Raw genomic sequence first — 21336 nt, forward strand, 5'->3', positions numbered from 1 at the left:
GGGTTTTGTGATGTAAAAAAGAAAGATAAATAACTTTTACACCTTTAAACTACTACTACTAGTAGTAGTAGTAGCAGCAGTATTAGTAAGCTGGTGGTTTTTGTAGGCAGGTTAAGACTGGATTTAGATTTTTAAAATGTACTGTAAAGGAATATTTTTTTATAATAATAATAATTGCATGATTTTTTTTAATTTGTTGCATTTTGTAGGTAGTTTAATACTGGATTTAGATTTGTTTATTATTTAGTAAGGGCATACTAATATTTTTTATGTTTTAAAAGCTATTACAATAATGAAAATATTACATGTTTTTGGTGAGATTATAATGTAATACATTTCTCATAATGTACATTTTTTATTACATTATGAGCTTAAGATTTTATTACATAATGAGTAAATGATTACATCATGAATATTTTATTACAATAATAATGTAATACTTATTACATTATGTGCAGTTTCTACATTATGTGCAGTTATTACATTATGAGTTGCTACAAAGTCTTAGTCTCTATATCCTAGCACACATTTTTTTGGATGTTCGGTAAGTTCTGTCCCAAAATAGGCAATACATCATAAAAGCCGACCAATCAGGTTGTGAACATATCCCTATGCCTTTAGGTTTGGGGTTAAAAATGCCAATCTGAATGCTAATTACAAGTGTGAACACATAATTTATATCTATTAAATTATTTGTACCATACCGTTTTATTTCACCTTCATTGGAGTAGGTTCTGGAGCTTTGTGCTGGAGTCAGAAACTCCTACAAACGCCCCAAAAACTGTATAGGCTGCCACCTGCTGGTCTGTTAAAGGCAGTCACATGGGGAAACACAGACAGCGTAGTCTTTCAACCCACAGAGGGCAGCCTATGTAAGCATGAAAAAAAACCTTTTTTCACTGAAAAAGTAATGTAGTCTGTTTATAACATGATACTTCCAAAAATGCTCCATATTTTGAGAATGTATTCATAGTTGTGATTCATGTGCTAGACCCCACAGACCAGAACAGCCTTGGTTTCAATTGCAAACTTAGTTTGTAGTCACAACAGTAGGTTTCACCATAGCTGAATAACCACTATGCAGGTTGTTCCTGTAAATTCAGCAAAGTGCCACCGTTGAGACCCTTATCAGCCACTCTCACATGACTGATGGACGTGTTGTCAGCATGTATCCATCAGTTATGTTACGGTATGTTTGTGTACACACCCTTGAAGCAGAAAACAGAGCAAGTCATTGTCACATTTCAAATAAATGCAAACATACTTTCAGGAGAATCTGACTGATCGACATTCAAATTTGTTCTGCAAAGGGATAGTGTCCACCTAATATTGATGCAGTTGTAGTGGGAGTCTTTTCAGGAAAAGTTATTTTCAGCATTAATTCCTCTCCAGTCCTAATGGTTCCTGAATGGAGTGATTGTTGCACGTTTCCTTTGAGGCTAGGGACATCAGGAGGGGGTGGGGCAGGGAATTGGGCTGGGGTTGAGGAATGCAACACTGCGTTAGGCCTTTTGTTCCCATCACTTTGTGCAGTCTCAGATGACTCTGACACGACAAACAATCAACTCCCTCCCAGCCGTCACAGGTACAATGAGAAGGGCAGTTAACACAAAACAGGAAGCACCAGCTCAGAGCTCTGTGGCAGGACAGAACGGCCCGTCGCCCGGAGGGAGGAGTTGTGTAAAGCTCCTTATTTGGTGGAAAGAGATCACATGGGCTGCCGCGTCTGAACAACAGTTGTGAAGAAGTCAGAGAACTTCGAACTCTGCCGAGCCCAGGAGACTTGGGGTGAGACAGAGAGAAAAAGACTCAAGAAACTAAACACAGAGCACATGGTGTGAGGAAAAATGCCCACCAACTTCACAGTGGTGCCGGTGGAGGACACCCCATTATCAGATCCAGACTATGATGGAGATATACTGAAAGAAGAGGACAAGGAGGAGTCAGATACAGTAGCAGGACCCTACTCAGGTGAGAGCATTCTGGGGGAAAAAAAAATCCTGCCTAGACATGTGCAAACAAAAGAGCAGGACATTTAAAGGCTTCCCGTTAAAGGCTTGTTTTTTTTTCCAAGCTTAAGCGTCTTTGTAAGTGCATCCTCAAAAGCAAATATTTGCCATGTTTACTGCCATGTGTTTGTGAAATCATCTCCTCATGGAGTGTAAACAAGTGGCAGTTTCCTGTGCCCTTGTTTTCCATTTTCCTGTTTCTCTCTTACTCTGACGTCTTTTCAGTGTTTATCTTTAGAATAATGACTACACACTGTTGCACCACTTTTTTGTTCATAACAAAAGAGACCTTATAGCCAAGTTGTACTTTATTTTGTGGGTTCCATTCAAAGATAAAGAAATAGTTAAACACCCAAAAATGACAGTTCTGTCATTTATTCACCCTTTTGTCGATCCTGTATGACTTTTTTCTTTGGCTCACAAAAAAGAGAGAGATTTTAAAGAATATTGGGAACCTAACAGTTTTGGTGACCACTGACTTTAACAAAGAAAAAAACTAGAGCCATTGCACAAATTATGTTTAATGTTCCACAAACGAAAAAGTGAAACAGGTTTGCTTAGGGTGCAAATGATGACTAAGAGTCAGTTTATTCATCAGGTATTTTAAGTTGCACCCGGTTTCTCGTTGTTGTGGTGTTTTATCTTTATTTACATAAAAGTAGTAGTTGTGGTCTGGTGCCAACAGCCCATTGGTCAATTATCCTTTCTTTTCTGTTTTTGGCACACAATTGGAACAGGCGTACTCATCAAGTTTATAGTTATCATTTACATTCACATAAGATTTGCACAATGCAGATGTTTTCTTTTATGAGTGTTAATGTGTGTACATGGGTGTGTAGCAGAGCTTGTGGCTCATCATCATGGAATTTGCCCTCTTCCTATAAATTGACCTTTTAAAAAGTTTAATTGTACTGTGTCCTTTATGAAATGAAAGTGCCTGCGAATGCATAATCAGTTGATAATTTAACCCTCATTAACCCATAAAGCCTACCGTATCATATTTTTATGATTTTTTTTACTTTATCATATCTTAGAAAAAAGGTTCAGTGGGGTTCTAGACTCAATGTTAAAGAACCATTTATGCCAAAAAGGCTCTGTATAAGGAGCAAATGTCTTAAATGATCACATAATACTTTCATGTTTAATTTCTTCTAGTGATATAGTATGTTTACAAGCTACTTAATTCATATTTAATCAAAATAAAAAATCGATTAAAACCAATGTAATTCATTAAAACTAAATCCATCAAATGATCCCATGATAGGAACCCCTAAATGTTCTGTATATGAAGTGTCCTTTATGGTTCTATATAGAACCTTTTCTTCTAAGAATACATGAATTTCTAAGGCCTATAAATAGCCTGAGGTCGTCATACTCAGATTCTAGTCAGAATATGAGTCTGATTCTGCTCCATTGGGCTGTGATTATGAGGCGTGTTTCAACCGAACCAGGAAAAGAAAATGCCTCTGCACTCAATTGGATAGAACTACAACCAATCAGAGCAACGGAGGGACGCAGAGTTGTCAACTGCACACATGCTGGAAGTAGACGAAGAAGATGAGTGTAAGCGATGTTTGCCGGTGTTGGTTGTAGAAAGAATTTAAGGATACACGGGGTACTTACCAACACGATCGTCATTTTTGAGAAAAATAGTAAAGGTGATACAAAGTTCTCCGTTTAGGATTAGAACTAATTCAACCCAAGTGCTCTTTGGTGACGTGGATGATTACGTTACTGTTGAGCATCTGTCTATCATCGTATAAAGCCCGCCCTGACAATTTGATTGGTCCAAACAGCTCTGGTTCGAGTAGGGCTGCACGATTAATCGAAATCGAACCGCAATCGCGATTTGGTTTATGTGCGATTATGAAAGTGCAAAGGCTGCGATTTTTATAAAATAAATAAATGCCCAGTGTGTCAGTGAAGAATGGGCTCTGTGATCAGTTGTAAACGCTGCTTCGTCTGAAAGCACTGCGAGTTTGAGTCACTTATAACGTGCGTTTGAAAAAGCACGTGTCAAACATCTTCACAAACTAGCAGTGTGAAGTGTTCATAAACCTGTTGTCCAACAAAATACGTTTAATAACACGTTTTAACTCACTTCATATAGTCAGTCGAGCTGATGTGGCTTCTTATCACAGAATGTCAATCAGCACTGCATACTTTATTATTATGAAAATACCAGAGAAGTCTTGAAGAACTCAAATACACCATATCTTGTCGCAGAAGTATTATCTTCATGTTTATTATTAATCAGTCAAAGCGTTTCTATCTTCGTTTTATTCAGCCTACAGCGCAGGCTTCACTCTAGGGATTTCCCATAGGGAAGGGATATCCTGAAAACAAACAAAGGATTACTTCAAATGTGGCAATGTGGAGTTTCTGCTCGAGGGCGCCCTCTGGCTTCCAGCATGAATTATACATTTATTTAGAAGTATTTCTTCTTATTATTTTCTATCCAAAAGTTTGACAATCCATATGTTTTTCTTCAATGTGCAGGAGTTTTAAATCCCCACAGTGGATGCATAAGAGGCTCATATTTCATATTAAAGCTACACTGTGTGATATTTTCCCCCATCTAGCGGTGGAAAGGTATATGACCACCCAGTGAATATTAGTTTCTCTTCCTCTCAATTCCGATTTCGTTTTAACTCCTACGGTGGCCGATTTAGTCCAAGATTAATATGGCTTCCAGTTCGACCTCGTCCACATTCGACACGGTGCCATCGAGTGTTAAAACGTGAAAGGCGAAGCTTGAATTTACGGGTATGTCCCTCTTTGGCTGATGTACTTTCAAGATGGAGGGGCAACATGGCGACCCGCATTCAAACCCATTACCGTATGTATTTTCAATGGCATTTTATAAACTTACGAGAATACTTTATTACTAGAAAGAAGTAAATATACATTAATGAGCACATATATTTTTGAAAGTGTTTTTAGCTAAGAATAAACTAAAAAAGTTACACAGTGTAGCTTTAAAAGACATAGACTTTAAGAAATTGATATCACAGATAAAAAGCACAGATTTTTATAATAATATATTTTTTTACAATAAATCCATAGACCTTTCTAATGATTTTTAGTCATAGTCTGTCTGCACATTAACAGGTAACCCATCATTTTTTTTGTAAAATAAGTTTTCTAGTCAAATATAATTGTAATTATTATTATTATACTGTTATATTTATTCTTAAATGCTATTTTACATTTTTAATAATGAAAATGTTATTGCAATAGCAATATTTCTTATTTTTATTAAGCAATAATAATAATAATATTTATTATTAGCCATATTAATATATAAACACAAAATGTTATATACACACTTTTCATTTGTAAAAAATGTTTTAATTAAATAATAAACGCATTTTAAATCGCACACTCGCAATTTTAACCAGAATAATCGCAATTAGATATTTTCCCCAAATCGTGCAGTCCTAGGTTCGCATAGTTGCTCCACAACGGATCAAGTCCAGACCGAACTTCCCGACTTCAAATGTTGTGGGCAGGGCTAAGTTCGGCTGGCATCCATGGTAGCCTACAAATCATCAGAAAACAGAACGTTGCTAAAAAATAAAATAAAAAACCTGTTGTACACAATCTTCTATCTACTTGCTTTCTGCCCTTTGATTGATAGTCTGCATTTTTTAACAAGTAAAAGGCCTTTTAACTAGCCTGGATGCCAGCCGAACTTAGCCCCGCCCACAACATTTTAGTTCGGGAAGTTCGGTCTGGACTTGATCCGTTGTGGAGCAACTATGCTCGAACCAGAGCTGTTCGGACCAATCAAATTGTCAGGGCGGGCTTTAGATGATGATGGACAGATGATCAACAGTAACGTAAGCATCCACATCACCAAAGAATGCTTGGGTTGAATTTGTTCTAATCCCAAACGGAGAACTTGTTCGTATGTGCATCCACCTTTTCTATTTCTCTCAGAAATGATGATCGTGTTGGTAAGTACCCCATGTATCCTTAAATTCTTTTTTACAACACCGGCAAACATTGTTTACACTCACTTCTTCCAGCATGCGTGCACAGGGTTGCCATGTTTTTACAACAAAATCCGCCCAATTGCTACTCAAAACTAGCCCAAATCAAAAAATGGCGTTTGGGGGGTAAAATATGTGTTTTTTTGGCAGGGTTGCCTGGGTTCCTGGGTCTAAATATCACATAATTGGGGTCGCTTCAACCCGCGAACATGGAAAAACATCTCCCGGCAAAACCGCAAACTTGGCAACACCTTTTGCACTGTGCAGTTGAGTTCTGTTGACATTTGACAACTAACGTTATGCGTCGCTCCGTTGCTCTGATTGGTTGTAGGTCTATCCAATTGAGGTCTTTCCTGGTTCGGTTGAAACACGCCCCATAATCACAGCCCAACGGAGCAGTATAAAACTCATATTCTGACTAGAATTGAGTATGACAACGTCAGGCTACCTTTTAACACATGAGTAAAATTTTTTCCCTTCAGGTCATTATAACGTTTATGTTCCCTTTCTGTTCAGTTTCTGATTCTTTGCCTGGTCTCTGACATTAGCTCACTAGCTAGTCTCCTTGGTGGTTAATTAGTTCCCCACACAAGTTCTGTTTCAGCTTTGTATTTGAGTTCTCCATAGTTCTTTGTCCGGTATCGTCAGTGAGTTAAGTAGTTCCTGTCTTGTGCTTCTTCACACCAGTCATCTTGTGACAGTCATCTTTTAACTGTGAAATCTTTAATGATTTTTATAAAGTAAACGTAAGGATAACTTGCTATTCATGTATTGTCATTAATATTTCGAGAAGAACATGTACTGAACTGAAGCAACTTTTGAAGCAAGGTTTATTTGATTATTCATACATAATTTTTTTGTATAAACATCATGTTAAAATGTATGTATCAAATATGATACATAAGGCTTTTGAGGAACTCTTATTTGTACATCTCTCAATCATCATTGAGACTCATAATTAATTACATTACAAGCAATCAGAATTTCATCTTACTTTTAGACAATAAAAACATTTGCACCAAATATATTATATATTATATTATAATATATATATATATATATATATATATATATATATATATATATATATATATATATATATATATATATATATATATATATATATATATATATATATATATATATATATATATATATATATATATATATATATTTTTTTTTTTTTTTTTTTTTTTTCAGTTTGGGCCTCTGAATAATGTTTTTCCCCCTCCTCGACTGTGAGCATATTCTCCCTGTATGTGGACTATAAAAGCCTGATGTATCAAATATGATACAAAATATAAACCCCATATGCAAACTTAAACTTTAAAAAAAAGATTTCCTTGTGTATTTTGTCTAAAGTTTCAATTAACTGTTCCATTTAAAAAATAGATTTCCGACTATTATTTTATATTTCACATTTTGCAGGGATAAAGTTTAGTTCCCTCATTATCCCTGTTTTATTCAGTTCCTTGTCCGATCTCATTTACGCAAGCTATGTGTTTGTGGATTTATCATTCAAATCTGTTCCCTGTTCTAATCTCCCTCATCATACGTGTTCCTTGCAACAACCTAGCGAGACACAAAGACATTTATCATGTTACAAAAATTTAGTTAGACCTTGATTTCACAGTACGTGCACTTACATGTACAGTGTACATACCTAAGAAAATACTGGGCAATATAAGGTAACTACATGGGTTAAGGTTAGGTTTAGGGGTAAGTTCAGGGTTAGTACTAGTTATTACCCAGTTATTACAATTACTAGAAATAAGTATATATTATGTACATGGGAAACAGGACTGTAAAATAAAGTGCTATAAATGCATATTATTCTTTCTATTGATCAAAGAATCCTGAAAGAAGTGTATCACAGTTTCCACAAAATTATTAAGCAGCTCAACTATCAACATTGACAATAATAAGAAATGTTTCTTAAACGTGAAATCAGTATATTAGAATGATTTATGTGACATTAAAGACTGTAATAATGCTGCTGAAAATTCAGCTTTGCAATTGCAGGTATAAATTACATTTATAATATTTCAAAATATTTTTTCAAAAACATTTAAAAATCGTACCGACCCCAAACCTTTAATCTGCAGTGCATACCCTGTATTGTTTTCAAAACTGGATTTGGCTGAATCTGTTATACGTTTCAATTCAGGTCTTGATAAATATGTGTCAACTATGAGCTTTTCCAAAACATCACAAATTAGTCCCTTTGGGATTTCATCATTCGTATACAAAATTAGCTGCGCACGGGATTATAAACACAATTTACAAGTCACACGGAAGGAGTTCTCAGGAAAAGAATGTTTCTGAAGCCTTTTATGAACCTTCGCTGTTATTGTTCTGTTCTCACTGTGGAAAGAGATGTGAAATTAGATCAATGGCAGCACAGGCCTGGGAAATACTGTAGATATTCCCAGTTGACTTTTTAAAAATCTGCCTTCTTATAAATTACAAATGTATATATATATATACAGCTTGATTTTTATTAAATATAAAGATGTTGAAACACTTGAGACTCTTTCCTCCCGTTCCACCAATGTTTCTGTAACTACACAAATTATGTCCAGCATGCCGATGAACTGTATTTCATAGTATTGCACATAGTGCACATATAGTTTTTCCATTTCTTTTTTTAACATTATCTCATTCAGTCTACTAACTGGTTTTTACATGCAATTCCCCTCCCCAACTCGAGTGGATCAAGTCATTTAAGACTTGTGCTTAGTGCTGCCAGTCAATGATCCCGTACAGATGGAAAAGAAACACAGAACTGAATGAGTCTGATGTTGCTATTGAACCTTGAGAAAGGACAAAACAAACTTGAAGGCAGGGTGAGGCTGATATCGCCTACAGCACGTACTGGAGCCAAAAAATGAGCAAAGAACACTACGAGACAACCAGACACAAGAAATACAAGACTTGGACAACTGCTGGAACACAGACTGATCCCACCAACGTCCCTCTTGAAAAAACGTAGGAGTTTGCCTAGCAGAGATCAGCTGCAGTAGTGTGGTTCAAAAGACAGCTTTGCACCATAGGAGACTGTACAGCATTTTTCAGAGGCATAGTGTCTCCTCTTTTAATCAAACAAGAGACCAGGTAAAAAGGGTTTTACTAGTCCATCAGACACATTCACGCCTTCGTCTCCCTCTCAGCATGGAGTGTGAATCCGAGTTGAATCCAGAGACGTTAGGTGAGTTTAAATCTCATTGAAATGGATCAACAAAAGTGAATTACAATTTGCACAAGTAAGCTTACGATTTTCAACTTGGCATTAGTGTTTTTTTGATCATTTGGAATTTGATATAGTGGAAAATCGTTTAACTTTCCTTTTTATGACCACAATATGTTTCGTACCTTCAGGCAGAGGTATTCACATGTGCGGTAGACTAGTTGAGTGTCTCCTGGATACTGCATGGACAAAAATAATCTGATTGATCTGTATGTATTTTACCTTCTCGCATGTCTTTTAGTTTCCCACGTATATTGCTTGGTGAATGCAAACAATCATGCATAATAAACAGTATAATGTATGTCAGTGGCTTTAAACACTTATTTAATAACATTTCATGCCATTATTTAAACGTTATTGCAAAAATTTTATTTCTTGAGTAAAATAACAGATGAAGAGTTATGTGGAAAATATGCTGGCTTTGTAATGTGTTTTTTTTCCAAGACAAGAATAAACATGTCTTGACAAATACAGGTAGCACTTTCAGTTTTATTGTTTTTTTTTGTACTTGTCTTTGCCGGATTAAACACAACACTGTACAAAACATCTGATAAATCTATAAGGCTGGAATACATTGAATTTTTGCCCTGATTTGCAGTCTAAAGGAGTCGAATTTAGTTGCTGAAACTAAAGTCAGAGCAAAACTGCCGATTTTGGGCAGTTGGACTTGATAGATTTCAGAAAAAAAATCACGTAGTGTATGATGGGCACAGTTTGTTTTTTTAACTTCGGAAACATGTTTGATATGTTTTGTGCCCATTTTTTAACACTTATTGTTTTCATCTGTCATCTCCTAAAGGTGAGGTATGTGTTTGTGCGAGTTTGTTGTGTTTGGAACGACTTGAAAGTGTGGCATGTGATTCTCAGTTATTTAGTGTATGATGCCCAATTTTTTTTTTACAGTAACCATTTACTAAGTGAGACAGCAAATGCATTCTGCCTAATGTTTTAAAATCTCTTCAGCGATTATGCTAGTGTTATAGCATATTTCAGCTTTTAACCCAGAAAATCAACCGCTCTCTAAACTAAAATATATGTTTTCTGTCACTTGCCAGGTGATGAGACCCTCCGAGAAACCAGCTCTTTAATCAGTACAGATCATGATGACAGCATCTACGGCAAGCATATGGCTCTCTATGAGGTAACAAACTTAAAACTCACACACCTCTCATCCTTGTGCATCAGCTATCACTGTTGGGGCACTTTATATTCAAATTAAATTCTTCAATTTATGAGATTCATTTATATTTTGTCACTAAGTTACAACACAGTGCTGTATATAAACTTTAGCTCCTCCATGTCTTTATTCACAGGATGAGATTGACAGCACTCCGATGGTGTCATCCCTCCTCAACAAACTGGCCCACTACACCAACGTAACCCAGGGGGTCATCGAGCACGAGGAGGCTGAGAGTGAGGATGGGATCCAGAGAGTCACCGTAAAGGTGACTCACACTAAGATGATTATAGGAGACTCATTGAATTCAAGGCTTCAGTTTTGCTGGAATCTGTTTGTACATAGCTTAAATGTTTTTGTTTTGTGTGTGACTGTCAATCTAGGGCTGCGTTCACACTGCAGGCTGAAACGACCCAATTCCGATTTTTTTGCCCTTATGCGACCTGTATCTGATCTTTTCATGACAGTCTGAACGACACAGATCCGATCTTTTCAAATGCGACCCAGGCCACTTGGGTATGTGGTCCAAATCCGATACATATCCGATCTTTTGAAATGCGTCTTCAGTCTGAACTGCCAGGTCACATGTATCCGACCCGCACGTCGTTGATACGCGACAAACGTCATCATTGTAACTCCCGTTCCTTACTCCAGTCCAGTGGTGGCGGTAATGCACAAGAAATAGTTGCTAACCGCCAATAAAAGAAGAAGTACGCACCTGTTGCTAGCCAATACACTCCAACTCCAACGCGTTTCTGCACTGTTATGGGCCGCCGCAGACGTGTCTCTTCCCGTGACAAAGTTAGTTGAAGGCGCTCGCAAACATAATTGAAGGTGGATCTGGTCATTCTGAAGTTACTGACGAATTCGGTATCAGTAAAGCCACTCACATCAGTATCCCACCACTCCTGGCTGCGACTCCGCACACACACGTTTCTCTGTACCGACGTTGCTACCACTGCTCCACAAAACGCCATGGCCAAAAACCTTGCTCTCCTCCTCTTTTTTAATTTTCTTCTTAACATGAAAAGGTTGTAATGGTGCTGGCTCCGTTGCGAAAATAACTTTAATAAAGCTAAACGAACTCCAATGCTGACACCCATATTTGGCTACTTCCGTAAACAACAAGTGACGTCGTTGACCGTTGAGTACTCTTCTGCGCATGCGGGTCACTTCTGGGTCATTTTTTGTCATTTTTTTACGGTCTATGGTCATTTCACGTTCACACAGGAGATCACAAAATGTCGCATTTAATTGGAAATGTGAACGGCCTTGCAAAAAAATCGCATTTTTTCAAAAAATCGGAATTGAGCATTAAGCCCTGCAGTGTGAACACAGCCTAGGTTAAATGTTTTTGTTTTGTGTCAATTTTGTGTTTGTTTTGAAGGGCCCTCAAATGGGCACATTTATAGGAGTGTTCCTGCCCTGTATGCAAAACATTCTGGGTGTGATTCTGTTCCTGCGGCTCACGTGGATAGTGGGTACAGCGGGAATCATGCAGGCCCTTGCTGTCGTCTTTATGTGCTGTTCTTGCGTGAGTGTTTTCCCATTGACAATTTAAAATATCTTTTTTTTTTTGGACTCACTAACCTAGTTTACCTAGAGCAGGGGTTTTCAAAGTGTGGGGTGGAGCTACCCAGGGGGGGCGCGAGGACATGTCAGGGGAGGCGCGAAGGAGTAGGGCTATACATCCAGCCGAAAAGTGTCAATTGCAATGGCTGTATGTAAATGTATCCACGCAGCACAGGACTGCTTAAAGTTACTAAGTAACTTAAGTTATTAAAAGTGCAATAAACTGTGCAAGAGAACTGAGTTCAGTGCTCACACCCGAAGCGTGCGGACAGAAAGCTGCCTCTCAGACAACTTGCAATCTGAGTTCCATGGCTTATTGCGCTTGAACATCAAAAACACACACACTAACACATGTCAGGTATACACATTAAAGGGGTGATGAATTGAGAAATCAACTTTCCCTTGAGCCTTTATAAAAGTTAATCGTGATATAAGAATATCATGTGGGTTTCGGAGCTGAAAACTTCCTTGTTAGTCAAAGAAAAGCTTTTATTGACAACAGGCCCAGAAAACGGTCTCACAATATGTCGACCCTTGACACCATCGTATGCTGAAACGCCGCCTCAACAGATAAATATGTAGCCCCGTCCACTGACTTGTAGAGCTAAACTGATCGCGCTACCGAGCAATAAACATGCCGAAGATAGCAAGATATTGCGCGGTGCCTGGTTGTGGAAGAACACAGTCGCTGCATAAGCTTCCTTCGGACTCTAATATTGGAAATGTGTGGTTGCACTTTATTTTTAATTAATATCCAGCTCACGTGGGGAAGACATTGCACGTATGTTCATTTAACCACGGATTCGTTTGTAAACAAGAGACTGGATTTGCAGACAGGATGAATGAAGCAACACACTAATGTGAGTAAAAAAAGTTTATATGTGATGGTATTGCATTGTTACAGATCAAATACAATGTTACATTGTGTACATGTCTAACTAAACATAACTTACTACTGTCACAGGGCTCGCAGGGCTCCCGGGGCTATGTGTTTTCCAGACGGGCTACCATTACGAATCATATTAAATAGTGAAATAATATTCCTCTCTTGATGTGCGTTGTTCACTCTCTTGACTTGATATTTGAAGGAAAAATACAATCGCGGAAGTTTTGATCATGCTGTCTGCAACGTTGACACGCGCGTATATCCACCGATTGGGCAGGCCAAGTAATATAAAATAGCATTCATATTAATTGCGGGTGGATGAGAGATAAATCATTGTGTTTGCATAGCATTTTGTACTTTGTGTCCGTAGGGAGGCCCAATGTCTTTGACTTTGAAAACCCAAGACCTAGAGTATCTAGATGTGAAAAGAGAAAAGAAACATGGCTGAGTTTCTTCAATCATTGCTTTTAGGCTAATACCTTTTTTGACAGTTTTGTCACGCACACCAAAGGAAAAAACTTGACATGGCCAAAAGTATGTCAACACTTCCTCTTCCAGTGATGACAAATCTTTATTCTATAGCACACACAAAAAAGAACTGTGTGCTTCAAACATTGCGGAAACAGTTTCAACATGACTGCACAAATCCAGGTGATATGGCTAACAGAGTCTGGTGTGGAAGAATTTTACTGGCCTGATCAAAGCTTGGTGTTGGGCTTTTAAAAATGAAAACTAACATGACAGCGATAAACTGAAACTAATTTTATAAAATAATTATAAATTAATTTCATTTTTAGTTTTTAAGATAATTGCAACGTGTCTGCATTAAAGTTATACTATGTAACTTTTTATATATATAAAAAAAACAAAATGTTATTTGGAAAGTTGACAAATGACAAAATCCTTTTTTGTAAAACACCACTTTTGGAGAACAAATTAATATATATATATGTGTAGTGTGAAGCCTGATGTTTGAGAAAATATAAGGGGTCACTAACGATCAATTCTTTCACTGTTTTTTGAACATTTTTACTGAAATGTGTCCTATGGTGTGACATAGAAAGAATTACGAATAAAGGAGTGTCTCACCAAAGGACAACAACACTTAAAACTTTTATAGTAGTTCCAAAAAAGTTAAATATTTGAACAATTCTGAGACAAAATCTTACCATGTCCACATCATGGGCTTCACAGTAAGGCCCTGTCCCAAATGGCACACTTCATTTGCACTTTCGGTCTTTTGGACTAAGAATGGCTGTGCGTGCGCGTGTCCGTTAAGTCCACGAGACCGCAGGGTGTCCCAGTTGTCATTTTAGGTCTCAGAAGGGTGCTCGCGAATGCCCCCTTTGAGGTCGATATGCGCCCTCGATGTGCACTTCTGCCGAGCCCGCACTGGTGCGGATTACGCAGCGGACTTCTTCCCGGCAGTCAAAGCAGCATTACGTCGTGAAAGTGCGGACTCAGAGGAAGACCATGAGGGTTTAGGGTGCCATTTGGGACAGGGCCTAACATGACCTTGAATGGGGTCCTTCAACTAATTAAACTTGTCAGTGGAATTGCCCGAAAAACTGGAAAAATCAGTTTATGGTGTCACACTGGAGGACATGGTTTTTTAGTGTCCAAATGTATCAAGATGAGAAAAATGATCACTAAAATTACTAAAAATTATGACTGAGGTATTTATTAACATTTTTTATGCTTTTCTTTTTTAATTTATAAAAGTTGTAATTTATTGAACCATGCTTGAGACAAATATCAAACTTGTCCTATGGTGTATAGGACAATTTTGAGATTTGGCTAAAAAATGTTTTAAAAAAATCAAGACAAAGAACTTTTTATATCAAAAGGTCCATGTAATACAAATAAATGTTTCACCATTTACTGCATATTAAATGATGACAATACTAATTGTGGGTTTTAACTGCACGATTATGACAAAAAAAAATCATAATTGTCGATTATTCCCTTGAAATTGTAATTGCGATTATTAATTACGATTATTCTATAGCATTAAGCCTCAAAGGTCAAATATACATTGGTTTGGTTTCTTTAAATAAAAAAAGTAAAAAATATGCATGGAATTATAATGTTATACTAAAACTAAAAATAAAAACAATGGGGAAAAAACTTAAGATAACCTGTAGAACGAAAAAAAACATTAAGTACACAGAATAATATTAGTGGACTTTTTTTATTGTAATTGCGATTACATTTTAATGAACGATTACATAATTGTGGCATACGTAATTGTTATCACGATTACAAATTTGATTAATTGTGCAGCCCTAATGTGTGTAAAAAATCCATTTTTAACCATATCTTTACCCAAATACACGTAGATAATAATAAACCTATAATAATATTTTTTATTTAAACAATGTTCTGCTAGGTTAAGTTAGTCACTACACCGCTTAGAGTCAAATTACACAGCAATAACATTAGATCCTGCTGAAAAATGTACTTACATTAACTTAACATCAGCCCTAAAATATTAAAACAAAAAACTAAAATTAGTAAACCCTGAAATAATTAAAACTGACAATGATAGAGTGAAACCAAATTTTGAGTAAAATACGGTAGGAATACTAAACTAAAAATGATAATACCCTGCAAGCAAGCATATATAAGTTTTGTTTTACATCAGTCTTTTTCTTCATCCATAGACCATGCTGACTGCAATTTCAATGAGTGCCATTGCGACTAACGGTGTAGTACCTGGTATGATTTCAATCTGTTATGTCACTCTAATATATATTTTTGTTATTTGCTCCGTATTTGTTTCAAGTCAACTTGATTCTCTTCTCACTTTAGCTGGTGGTTCATACTACATGATCTCCAGAGCATTAGGCCCAGAGTTTGGAGGAGCAGTGGGTTTGTGTTTCTACCTGGGCACCACATTTGCAGGTTCTATGTACATACTAGGAACCATGGAAATTTTTTTGGTGAGTCAAAACTTATGGACCAACACTAACATTTCTTGCGAGCAAATACAGTACTCACTGCAGAAGAGTTTGAGTCAGCACTGCTGAGCTAACTCAACTCAGCAGATGAGTTCCCCTTTCATTGCCTTAGTCACATAACCACAAAAATCATATTAACTTGTGTATCCTTAGTAAACCTTTCTCTCTCTTTCCTTTCATACCCTGCTACAGACATACATCCAGCCAGAGGCTAATGTGTTTGACGACCAGGAGCCAAATGGGATGCAAAATAACATGCGTATTTATGGCACGTGCTGTTTAGCTATCATGACCCTGGTAGTGTTTGTTGGGGTTAAATATGTCAACAAGCTGGCCTTGATCTTCCTGTCCTGTGTGGTGCTGTCAATTATGGCCATTTACGCAGGTGTCATCCAAAGCGCCATCAAGCCTCCCAATTATACGTGAGTAATGCTGTGATTTTTACATGGACATTTAAACTCCACAAGTAGGCCTGTCAAGATAACTACTTTTTGTTTTTCGCGATATATCGTCCCATAAATAATAGCGATAAACGATATTATTGTCATTTTAAGACTATTTTATGCCACTGAATATACATTATCCTAATATAACAGCATAATAATGCAAGTAGACCTACACACTTTCAAATGACAACCTTTTGATTCTTTAGATCATGGAAATTAAGGGTAAAAAATATATTATCCTAAATAAAAAAATTGAATAAATAGTAAATAAACATTTTCCCTTGTGAAACGGCTTTAACACTCGTCACACTGCGTTGACATTTATATGTGCACCGGAACAGGGGATTGCGGCTTTGAAATCGAGTCCATTTGGACTTATTCTTCCAAACTGTCAGTAGTTGAGAAAACACTATAACGCCTCAAATGGCGCCTTTTTTTTCACCTGTCGATAACCGCTCTGTGTATGAAGGAACTGCCCGAGAACCACTTTCGCCTTAGTCACGGAAAACATACAAGATGACAGCACAATCGAGTAAAATGCTGGTGACATTCATTATCATGTAAACAAATTGGGCGATATATTGCATCACAAAAAATTATTGAGGTCATGTACATCTATTGTGCAATATATCGATATTTGAATATTGCGACAGGCTTATCCACAAGGGTGGAAAACATTATGCTGCCTGCCTTCAAGTACAAATTATAATGTCTCACATTCAAGTCGGAAACATCACATAGAAATAGAAACAAAAGAATTATATTGTGAACAATAAACCCAAATAACCACTAAATTCAAAATGATGAAAAATATCTATTTCTATCATTTATGGAATCACAAATAAATGTGAAGCAAACGGGTAATTAACACCATTTTCTACAGACTTGCTTTCCGCACACTCATCTCTCTATATATAGAGAGATTATGATATTATCAATACTACAGATTAGTGTTTCCATCAGGTTTCACATCGGCACGCCCATTCCACCATCCCAACTTCCAAGGAAGAAGAATGTCCCAACTTGGCAACCTGTGCATCATCTAGAATTCATCTAGAGTTTCCTGCTCGTAATTATGTCTTCACTTGATTATTATGCTGCCTTCATGTGCTATCGGAATTATCGTAAATACGAGTTTCCGAGGTAAAAAATTCCACATGAACGCCCTCCCTTTTCAAAATTTGAATGCGATTAGAGGTTTTGAAATTTGAATCACGACTTCAGAAGTGGGAATTATCAAATTTCCGATAGCACGTGAAGGCGGCATTAATGCAAGTGGTACTCATTGCAGAGTCAAATGACGTCTAATGGGGCGGAGGGATAGAGTTATTGGCTATGGTTGGATATTCTAGCACCACCCATTAGGCCCAAAATACATTAAAGGATTAGTTCACTTTAAAATAAACTTTTGCTGATAATTTACTCACCCCCATGTCAGCAAAGATGTCCATGTCTTTCTTTCTGCAGCCGAAAATAAATTAAGGTTTTGGATGAAAACTGTCCAGGGTTTATCTCCATATAATGGACTTCAATGGGCAACAAACGGTTCAAGGTCCAAATGACAGTTTCAATGCAGCTTCAAAGGTCTTTAAACGATACCAGACGACGAATAAGGGTCTTATCTAGCGAAACGATCAGTTTCTGCAAGAAACCGAGCAGTATTTACACTCTAAAAAAAAAAAGGTTCTATATGGCACCAAAAATAGTTCTTGGCTCGTAATCATAGGGGAACCTTTTTTAGTGCTATATAGCACCATTTTTGGTGCTTCAGTGGTTCTTCACCGGTTCTTCAGAGGTTCTTCACCGGTTCTTCACCGGTTCTTTGACTAAGGTGCTATATAGCACCTCTGAAGAACCACTGAAGCACCAAAATTGGTGCTATATAGCACTAAAAAAGGTTCCCTTATGATTACGAGACTTTTTTTTTAGAGTGTATGCTATTATTTTACCTCTTAACAGACCAACGCTCCGCCATAACTTCCGGAAAGTAAGGTCAAATTAGATCGTGGTCATAGATGTATACGTAGATGCCTCATTAGCGACTGCACGGAACAGTAGAATGAGGCATCTACTATCGATATATCTATGACCACGATCGAATTTGACCTCACTTTCCGGAAGTTATGGCGGAGCTCAGAGGCGATCGCGTTTGTCTGTTAAGAGGTAAATTAATAGCATAAATACTGCTCGGTTTCTTGCAGAAACTGATCGTTTCGTTAGATAAGACCCTTATTCGTCATCTGGTATCGTTTAAAGCCCTTTGAAGCTGCACTGAAACTGTCATTTGGACTTTGAACCGTTTGTTTCCCATTGAAGTCCATTATATGGAGATAAACCCTGGACTGTTTTCATCCAAAACCTTAATTTCTTTTCGACTGCAGAAAGAAAGACATGGACATCTTGGATGACATGGGGGTGAGTAAATTATCAGCAAAAGTTTATTTAAAAGTGAACTAATCCTTTAATTCGTCCTCGCTGGACGTCTAGTGAGGGGGAGCTAGACGTAAGCTCCACCCATTTGCTCTGCAGAGAGCAGCTTGGAACCTGCTATTTCGATATTTGTGATTAAACTTGAAGGGCACATTAGTTAATTAGTTCAGTGTTGATTGTGATATTTCAAGCTTTGGTGTCGTTTATACAAATAACTTTATTTAGTCAAGTGTCAAGAGATATTTTCTCTCTTTTTGTTGTTGTTGTTGTTGTTGTTGTTGTTGTTGTTGTTTGATTAGCATTAATAATGACAGCAGGTACATTTGGATGCTGCCACTTTAAGACTGGTTGCACAGATCCATTATACTTGTATTGTTCTTTCTCAGAGGTGGTAAGTAATGAAGTAAAAATACTTTGTTACTTTACTTAAGTATTTTTTTCGGGGATCTGTACTTTACTTGAGTATGTTTTATTTGCATCTACTTTCACTCTTACTCCACTACAATATTAAAGACAAAGTTTACTTTTTACTCCAATACATTTCCCCATGCCCGCTCCAAGTATTTATTACACTTGCTTTCCAAACCAACAAAAAACGGGGGTGCCGGAGAGAATTAAGCTAGTAAGCTGGTTCTCCCTGCATGCTGTCGATCGGTCATGGATGATCCAGTCGGGGCTAGACTTGGAAAAGCTGAATAGGTTTGCCACACTAACGTTAGCTCAGTGTTTCCCAAACTTTTTTCTTTCGCGGCACACTATGAAAGCATTGGTAACACTTTACAATACCTGTGCACTAATATGCATTAATTCATGCTTAACTAATGCACAGATAATCAAGAGTTAATGTATGACTCATGAAGAACTAAATAATTTATTAATGATTACTGCATCAGCAACTAATGAAATTTATGTATGATTAATAGGTTAAGTAATACATGAATTTCTATTAATTAAATATGACATTGTATTAATTCCCTAATAACATATTATATGAACTAATAAATGTAAATTAATCTGTTAATTATCACAATGGGTCACAGCCATGTATTTCAACTTCCAGTTGTCTGCTTTAATTAATCATTAGATAACGATTTGCAAAGGTTTCATTATGTCATGACTTCACTTGTTGAGGCACATCACTATTAACTAATTGTTAAGTAATATGCCATTGTGGTTATGGCTTTTTAATTCATTTTAAATTAGTTAATAGTATCTTGCACATCTTCTGTTTGATGCAGCTAATGTTATGGAGCATGTCTATTTTAAGTTCAACCCCTATACTCTGTTAAGTTGCTTAATTGTCTCTTATGATTGCAAATCTAACAAATTCTCAATTGCAGTATCTAATCTTATAATTTGTTCAATTAAAGCATTGCATATCACTCCCAAAACAATTGATCTGCTTAATTATTGATATTTACAATTAATTTCAATATTTACTTTTTACTTTCGGTACTTGAGTACGTTTTAATTTGGATACTTTTGTACTTTTACTCAAGTGATGTTTAAATGGAGGACTTTCTACTTTTACTGGAGTCATTTTTTATTTAGGTATATATACTTTTACTTGAGTATAACTTTTGAGTACTTTTACCACCCCTGTTCTTTCTCAACTGTTTAACTTCACTTAAGACATAAATGACTCTGTTTACTTGCAAATACATGGGTATGTGTATTTAACCGTTCAAGCTCAATTACGCGCAAAAAGTGCTGAGTTCATTTCACACGTGCTCTATGAGCAGCAGCTTCATGATGGGAGTCTCTCAGAGAGCGCGCACAAAATCAGCTGTTTTTAAACTGCAATGCTTAAAAACGCATGCAAATGATAAGCTATCTTGACGGCGCAGCACAGCAACGTGATAGTTGACAAATTTCTACCGGTTAATCGTGTCTACCAGTATATTACACCCCTACTCACTGCTACTGAAGAGTGTAAAAACTAAGAACACATACCTCTTATTCTCGTGACGTCCGTGAGGCTTGACTTGACATGACAGGCCTTTATGATTTCCTTGTGGAACTTGAGAAGTTTGTCAAATCATATCCTATTCTAAACTTCCACAATCATTCTCTCCGCTCTCCGTCCATGTTTGATGTTGACATTTACCGCGAGGCTAGTGTGGGCGGGGCTACCTGGCGTGACGTAACAACAAAAACCTAAATTCAAAACTAGAAATGTCTATGCGTATGCCTTATTATTTGATTGCAATATGTTAAAGATGTTTATCATTTTAAGAGCCTGTATTAAATGTTATGAAGCATATTTAATTACACAATTAATTAGATTATATTTTTGATCTCTTGTGCATCAACAGAATCTGTCTGCTAGGCAACCGCACCTTGAAAAATAAGTTTGACAAGTGTCTAAAGACGGAGGTCATCGGCAATGTAACCCACCCTACCGAACTGTGGAGACTTTTTTGCAAAGGTGACCTTGGAAATGAAACATGTGATGAGTACTTCAACCTGAACAATTTGACAGAGATTCGGGCTGTTCCTGGCTTGCTCGGCGGCGTCATATCAGGTGAATTCTCAAATACAATTACACAGCAAACTATACACATCTCATTTACTCAAACAAGTAGTTATACACCACCAGATTTAATGATGACAA

The 21336-nt window shown here is 37.0% G+C and overlaps 1 protein-coding gene across 8 annotated transcripts in view; it reads left to right on the top strand.

The window, feature by feature from the left end:
* The first annotated feature begins 1527 nt into the window (after window positions 1–1527).
* slc12a7a (solute carrier family 12 member 7a) overlaps window positions 1528–21336 on the top strand; it is a 39193-nt gene continuing 19384 nt past the window's right edge. For 3 of the 8 annotated variants that reach the window (XM_079819830.1, XM_079819831.1, XM_079819832.1), the window contains exons 1-8: window positions 1716–1971; window positions 10307–10392; window positions 10565–10696; window positions 11816–11962; window positions 15550–15604; window positions 15698–15828; window positions 16039–16268; window positions 21038–21246. In XM_079819830.1, the coding sequence (XP_079675956.1) occupies window positions 1848–1971; window positions 10307–10392; window positions 10565–10696; window positions 11816–11962; window positions 15550–15604; window positions 15698–15828; window positions 16039–16268; window positions 21038–21246 (1114 nt within the window). In that variant the 5' untranslated portion in view covers window positions 1716–1847. Of the gene's footprint in view, window positions 1972–8725; window positions 9213–10306; window positions 10393–10564; window positions 10697–11815; window positions 11963–15549; window positions 15605–15697; window positions 15829–16038; window positions 16269–21037; window positions 21247–21336 lie in introns of those variants that run through there. The other 5 variants (XR_013816747.1, XR_013816748.1, XM_079819833.1 and 2 more) reach the window with 5 other exon arrangements.

Source organism: Gobio gobio (assembly GCF_949357685.1).
Source record: "Gobio gobio genome assembly, chromosome: 6".
Lineage (NCBI taxonomy): Eukaryota > Metazoa > Chordata > Actinopteri > Cypriniformes > Gobionidae > Gobio > Gobio gobio.